Raw genomic sequence first — 6,853 nt, forward strand, 5'->3', positions numbered from 1 at the left:
ATTATTCAGGATTAAGGGCCCTTCGGAACAAAAAAGGCCCCAAAAAGGGCCTTAGCACGCCCAAAATTTTGGGGACTCATCGGATCTTCATTTCTCATATTATTAGTAACTCACAGGTGAAATTTCATGAATGTACAAATTTTGTTGTTTATATGGAGTGTTTTTGTATTATTTTACCTGTACTATAAGATCAATTTATTTCCAGTAAAACTTACAATATACAAGTCATTGGAAAACGTCAGATTCTACATTATAAAATATACATAAGATCTATGAATAAAAAGAAATTCCTTCAACATCATATAATAAAAAGGAAATGCATAGGGTAAGGGAGGTTAAGTGTACGCACTTAGTGCATTTTTTGCTGTAAATGACCAAGTATAAGGTATATGAAACTCAAATTTTCACACAATATGCTTTAGTTATTACCTATCAAAAGTACAAAGTTTTGTACATTTATATAAAAATATAAGTTAATAAAAAATTATTTAGAAAAAAATGCCATTTGCGTACTCTTGGGCTCCCGGGAGGGTAAGAGTACGCGGATGATGGGCTAAGAGTACGCACTAGCAGTGATCACACACAAATGGTCCGCTGCCTTCATAAGCAGAGCAAGTCTCATGCCACCACACATTGCAGATTCCACACTGGATCCAGTCTTCAACAAAAGATTCTCCGCATCCACCGCAGACGGTGACGTCTTCTTGAGAACTCCTGTCTTGGGAAGTTCCCGGTTGGGCTGAACTTGAGCATGGTTGATCAAGGCGTAGGATTTTTTTGGGAATAACGTCTGAAGGTTCTTTTTTGATAACCTTGTTCTGCTTAATAGGTGTGCTTTTCTCAATTTTTATATTAACTCCCTTTTTCTTTAGGCTCGCAGGGTTATTTTTAACTTTTTCTGTTTGAAATCCTTTAAAAAGGCTTTTTTTCGCAACCTTATTAGCTTTAATTCTTTCAATTTTTTCCAATTTCTCTTTCTCTAGGTTTAGTTTGACCTTTTCCTTGTTCTCTAACTTAGCTTTAAAAGGTGAAGAAGTAATTATTTCTGATTTTTGAGATGGGCGTTTGCCTTTCTGATCTGGCATGACCTCTCGTTTTGGCAAAGGAAGTAACAAATGAATGGACTTTTTTATAGTTGAACTTTGAGTCGAACTTTTGATTATCTGTGCCTCAGGTACAAGTTCCAGTGGGTCTGCAGCTTGCTGTCCCTCAGGTGACTCGATATCCAATGGTAGGGCTAAGTCTTTGTCTGGATTACTGGCATCAGTCACTTGGTCTTGGAGGTTTGCTGTCTCATCTTCATTTTGGCTTTGAGGTTGTTCAGTGACAAGGGATGGGGCAAAAAGCTCATCATCAATGATGTCTGGATTAAAGGGTTCGATACCAGTAACTTTAAATCCTTTTTCAGCGAGCTTTATCTTGGCTGTTGCTGAATAAGCTTCTTTGAAAATGCCAGCTACATCTCTCAACTTTATCACTTCACCAGGATGTTGAACAAGCCATTTTTCCGCTTCAGTTGAAAATGCTGATTTGAGTGGGCCATAGAAACACTTATCGAGAGGTTGGATGATGTGGCTTGCATGAGGTGGAAGAGTCAAAAATGTGACATTGTTCTCTCGGCAGTACAAAATTGCCTGAAGGGAACAGTGTGTAGAGTGATTGTCAGCGATGAGTAAAACAGGGTCATCAGCAGATGGTTTTGTATGCTGCACAAAATGTTTCAGCCAATCAAGAAATAGATCGGAGTTCATATATCCAGTGTCCGTCACAAGTCTCAAAGTTCCAGGAGGAGCATCTGTGAAAAGAGAAGGATTCATTCTTTTTCTTGGAAAAATTAGTGCAGGAGGCACAAAAACTCCAGTTGCACTCATGCAGCACACTGCTGTGACTGTTATTCCCCGCTCAGCACTTGCAATTTTGCAAACTGTTTTTTTACCTTTAGGCGTCAATACCTTTGGAGTCCTACTAGGGACTGTCGACAACCCTGTCTCATCAACATTAAATTTCCTGTGAGCAGGAAACTTTTTTTGAATGCAACATTCTTTCAAATTATCATAAAACCTAGACACCTGAACTCTATTGAAACCAATTGCCCTAGCCATACTACAATTTTCAGGTGCCCTAACAGAGAGGTTGTTTCTTTTACAAAAAGATTTTAGCCAATCTTTGCCAGCCATTTTTTTTTCTTGATTGAACCGTTCAGAAACACCATTCATTTGAGCGTAGTCAAAAGCAACTTTCATTATGTGTTTCCTAGTCAATCCATAAAATCTTGAGTCAAGGTCCCTGCAATGTTGAGCTAGCTCACGCTCCATCTCATCAGTCAAGGCCTTCTTGTATCTCCCAAGTGACTCTGCTACTGTCCCCTGCAACAAGCACACAGTTTAGCCTAAGCTATAGATATTAATTAGTGATCCGTACAGATGTCACAAAAGTGATAAAATCCACAAACAATGTCTGTAAAAACGACAGGGTAGCGCAAACAGGTCCCTCCGCAAAAAAAAAAAACATTGTTGACTGGGCCAGTATGAGCGATGTTCACAAACTTTCTGATTATAGCACCTTTATACCATCTAGTACAGTAGCTTATAAGTAATAGTGGCAAGGACTTTGGCTGAAGAAAAATAGCTAATAACTTACAGTTTTCAGCCTTTTTCGCAAAGTGCACTCGTTGATCCCCAACTCTCGAGCTACTTCCCTCTTGCTCTTCCCAGCTTCTAGTTTTCGTTTAGCTTCTTCCAAGGTCTCAGCGGTTAAAAGTACTCTGTCGGTTTTTCTTTTGTATGGAGCCATTTTAAAGAAAACAGTGAATCTGAAAAAAAGAAAATGTTACTAATTTATTGCTAAATAACGAAATTGAACAGATTGACAATTTGAGTTGATTGATCTCCAAACAAGAGCAGATTGATTTTTTTATGTAGCAATCGCCGACAGGGAGGATAAGAGTACGCAGTGTGGGTAAGAGTACGCAGTGCTGCGTACTCTTAGCCTCCCAGACCATATTTAAAAAAAATGTCACTAGGTGCCAGCACCTGTCAGCAACTGACTCAAAACTTACATCGTTCGATTCCTAATTAACTATTCTAAGCTACTATGTGGGACAAAGGAATCTACAAGCTATAATCAGGTCACAAAATCATAAGTTCTGTGTTCAAAATATTACATGCCAAAGTATAAAAACTGCATTTTACCTTGTCAAATCCAAACGAAGACGAGCTGAAGTTCGGCGTGATGGCGGCTTCCTTCTTCGTTGGTGGCACACTGAACTAGCACAAAACTAATTCCCTGCAGTGCTGCCAACTGACCAAAAAATCCCTGCGTACTCTTACCCGACCGCGTACTCTTACCCTCCCTTACCCTACATAATGTGACCTGTAACTCACCATGCAAAGAATGAAAAAGAAAACAAAACAGCACACTCGGCAAACATCAGTCAAGAAATAGTTATTTGTGTAACTAGTGGTGAAAGTGGCACTTTGCTGCACACGAGAGCAATGTTTACGGAATGATCTCGAGTGCAGCAAACGCCTTTTTCACTCGTGTTACACATTATATTTTTCCTACAGTCACTATATAAAGTATATAAATAATTAATTAGTCTTTCAAACACTATACAACACGTTTTTAGGTTCAGCTGGCAACACAAATGGTGCCCTAGAGAAGTAGTACCCGCGGTTCGTATCACTCCGCTATGTTTCCTCGGCAAGAAATGTGCTCCTTGTTTTGAGAATATAGTTCCGTATGTTTTTGTAATTTGAAGTGGTTTCCGTGCCTAAAAAAAATGCTTTAAAGGTATTTTCTTGTTTATTAAGATCGTAGGAATGTTTTAAAAACGTTTAAAAGAAAAGTCCAGAAAGTCCAGAAATACCGAAACGATAAACACGAAATGACAGGTTAAATCGTAGTTATAATAGTCAATCAGCTGCTCATAGTATTATTATCTTTAAGTGTTGCCAACCTATTTCCAAGCGTACACGGATTACGTGCATAATAGAACCACGCTGTTTTGTGTTGTTTCGTTGGAATCCTGATGTGCGGCAAAGTATAAACCGTACGGCAAAGTATAAACCGTACGGCAAAGTATAAATATGCAGCAATTAGCAGCTTTCTGTACTATAAACAGTACAAGGAAGCCAACTTTGTCGGGTGACTGTAGGAAATAGTATATTACGTTACTAGTCCTGAAAATAAGTGTTTACCGGACGAGTGTGGTCGTTCCCGTGCGAGACGAAGTCGAGTACGGGATTACCATACGAGTCCGGTACACACATTTTGGACGAGTTACGTACGATAGTTTACGCCATACTACTTAATCCGTACAAATCCTTATATATTTCCACCAACTAAAGGACTAAAAATCACTAGTCATAACCTCTCGAGAGGTTATGTTTTTGTTTATAACCACTAATTGCCACCCAAATATAGTATAATCAGCTGATTGGTGTCCGGTAAAACTCATTGCATAACAGTAGTACGCAATGAAACCCCATTTGATTAAGCTGGCGGCAAACAGCTGTTTTCTGGACTAAATACTTGCGTGGGAAGTTCGTTAAAACAGTGTAGTATGGCGTAAAAGTACTTACATATTTTTTTTTAGTTTATAGAAATCGTCAATACTATACAGTGGGATGGCCAGGAGGAGACATTCCACGCCCCTTTTGAAATGGTTACTTGGGAGGTTCCGGGCTGAACAAGATAACACATTGAATAGTTTTAGGCTTACAATGTCATAATTACTTTGTAATTTCTTAAGCCTAACAAAAGGTACATTTAAATCCTGTTTACTTCTAGTATTGTACGAGTGGATGTCACTCCTGAGCTCGAGAGCGCCCAACTCCTCCTTAGTTTTGATGAGGGTCTGTAAGATAAACAGATTATAAACCGTCATGAGGGATTCAGCCTTAAAGATAGGCTCACAGTGATCCAGGCGCTTGGCCCCTGCTACTATTCGTATAGCCTTTTTTTGGAGAAGTAGGACTCTCTCGACTCCAGGAGCACCCCAAAGTCTCGGTCCATAAGTGATGATGCTCTGGAAAAAAGCCACATACGCAGTCCTTAACCACTCTTTTGGTACACAGTACCTTAACTTACGAAGCAAGTACACAACCCTAGCCAGTCGGCTACAAACATAATAAATATGGCTATTCCAATCCAGCTTATAGTCTAGGTAAATACCTAAAAGCTTTACGCTTGTTACCTCATGCTCAATGTTTCGGAGACTGAAAACAATAGATTGGGTTTTTTCTTGATTTAAAAAGAAATAGTTTGCCCGGAACCAGGTAGATGCAACATTTAAAGATTGATTTAAAGCCAAGTTCAACTCAACAGCACTATTTCTAGCTTCCACAATTGTAGTGTCGTCTGCATAACAAACAACACCATTACCAAGGCACATGGGAAGGTCATTAACAGTGACGTAGCCAGGATTTCAAAATAGGGGGGGTCGACCGACCGGGGGCCCCAGGTAAAAAGGGGGATCCGGGAAAATTTTTAAAAATATAGGCCCTAAAACGGTCTTTTTTAGCCCCCTGGCTACGTCACTGTCATTAATCATTATATTGAAGAGCAGGGGCCCGAGTACAGAGCCCTGCGGAACGCCATGGATTGGGTTGCTGATACTTGAGGTTTTACCATTTAGGGACACCAGCTGCCCGCGCTCGGCCAGATAGGACCTCAGAAAATCAAGGCTTTTTTCATTCAAACCATAGAAATTTAACTTTTTTAATAAAATGTCATGGTCAATAGTGTCAAAGGCCTTGCTGAGGTCACACAGGGTGGCCCCAGCAAAACCGCCACTTTCAAAGCATAAGTTTGTCAACAACCTTTATCATGTGTTAAGCGGTGAGAGTAAATATACGGAATTGGGATTAGTACAATCTTGTTCAGAATTTAAAGGACTACATAAACATTTTTTATCATAATAGTTCGGGCCAGTTTTGTGAAAATCCGATTTTTCCGTTATTTTATGGGTTTTTTATGGGAAAATAACATTTACAATAACTTTTGAACCGTAATTTTGAGAGAAATGGGATTTGTACAATTTTGTTTAGAATTTAAAGGGCTACAACATACAACGTTTTTATCAAAATCGTTCGGGCAATTTTTAAAAAAATTCAATTTTCCCAGTTTTTTTATGTTTTTATGGGAAAATCCCCATTAAAAACCAAAATTTCTAAAATATGAAAAAAAACTCCTGGATATACCATGGATTAGAACCTACATACCAAATTTCATCGAAATCGGTCCACAGGTGTAGTCCCTCCAGACACACAGACTCACGCACACACACACACACACACACACACGCACACACACACACACACAGACATCACTTCGAAAACCACTTTTTTGGGTCCAGGGGGACCCAAAAAGAATATATCCACTCAAAACTCAAACTCGAAAATTTTGACGAAAACAATACTTTCTCCATATAAGGACTATGGTATAGGGGGTGAAAGTAAAAAATAATAGTGCTGCACCCTGGTGGTAAACCTTTAAACTTTTCAATGCTATTGCACATCACAGAATCAAATTGTTTAGTTGAACAAGCTGTTAAGATTATTTAATCTATATATATAAAAGGCAAAGCCCTCACTGACTGACTGACTGACTGACTGACTGACTCACTCACTCACTCATCACTAATTCTCCCACTTCCCATTTACCTAGGAGGCTGAAATTTGGTACACTGATTCTTTGCATTAAATAGGAAAACTAAGTAGTTTTTATTCTGATCGGACTCTCGGGCTCCGCCCCAGTGGCTCTGGAGTTTCCCATGTTAACCTAATGAGTACTCATATTTAAATGAAATAAATGAATCTTAACAGCTGTTTCAATTAAACAAGTTTATTCT

At 39.0% G+C, this 6,853-nt stretch overlaps 1 protein-coding gene across 2 annotated transcripts; it reads right to left on the reverse strand.

Moving 5' to 3' along the window:
* Positions 1 to 386: 386 nt before the first annotated feature.
* Positions 387 to 3,309, reverse strand: LOC128982746 (uncharacterized). 2 transcript variants are annotated; one of them, XM_054401693.1, is made up of 3 exons: positions 3,192 to 3,309; positions 2,641 to 2,812; positions 387 to 2,366 (listed from the first exon to the last, which is right to left on the reverse strand). In XM_054401693.1, exons 2-3 carry the CDS (start codon positions 2,791 to 2,793, stop codon positions 567 to 569), a joined length of 1,953 nt encoding a protein of 650 aa, XP_054257668.1. In that variant the 5' UTR covers positions 2,794 to 2,812; positions 3,192 to 3,309; the 3' UTR covers positions 387 to 566. The 2 variants fall into 2 exon arrangements, with proteins under 2 accessions (XP_054257668.1, XP_054257667.1); XM_054401692.1 differs by having other exon boundaries at positions 2,641 to 3,309.
* Between the last annotated feature and the right edge of the window lie 3,544 nt (positions 3,310 to 6,853).

The sequence above is a fragment of the Macrosteles quadrilineatus genome, unplaced genomic scaffold (assembly GCF_028750875.1).
Source record: "Macrosteles quadrilineatus isolate MER2022 unplaced genomic scaffold, UCM_ALF_1.0 Scaffold_1__1_contigs__length_201487025, whole genome shotgun sequence".
In the NCBI taxonomy this organism is placed as follows: Eukaryota; Metazoa; Arthropoda; class Insecta; order Hemiptera; family Cicadellidae; genus Macrosteles; species Macrosteles quadrilineatus.

Bases quoted from the DNA above. Each gene is read 5' to 3' on its own strand.
- LOC128982746 (XM_054401693.1), bottom strand. From the start codon at position 2,793: ATGGCTCCATACAAAAGAAAAACCGACAGAGTACTTTTAACCGCTGAG. The intron at 2,367-2,640 runs GTAAGTTATTAG...TGCTTGTTGCAG, and splicing joins TGCGAAAAAGGCTGAAAACT to GGGACAGTAGCAGAGTCACT.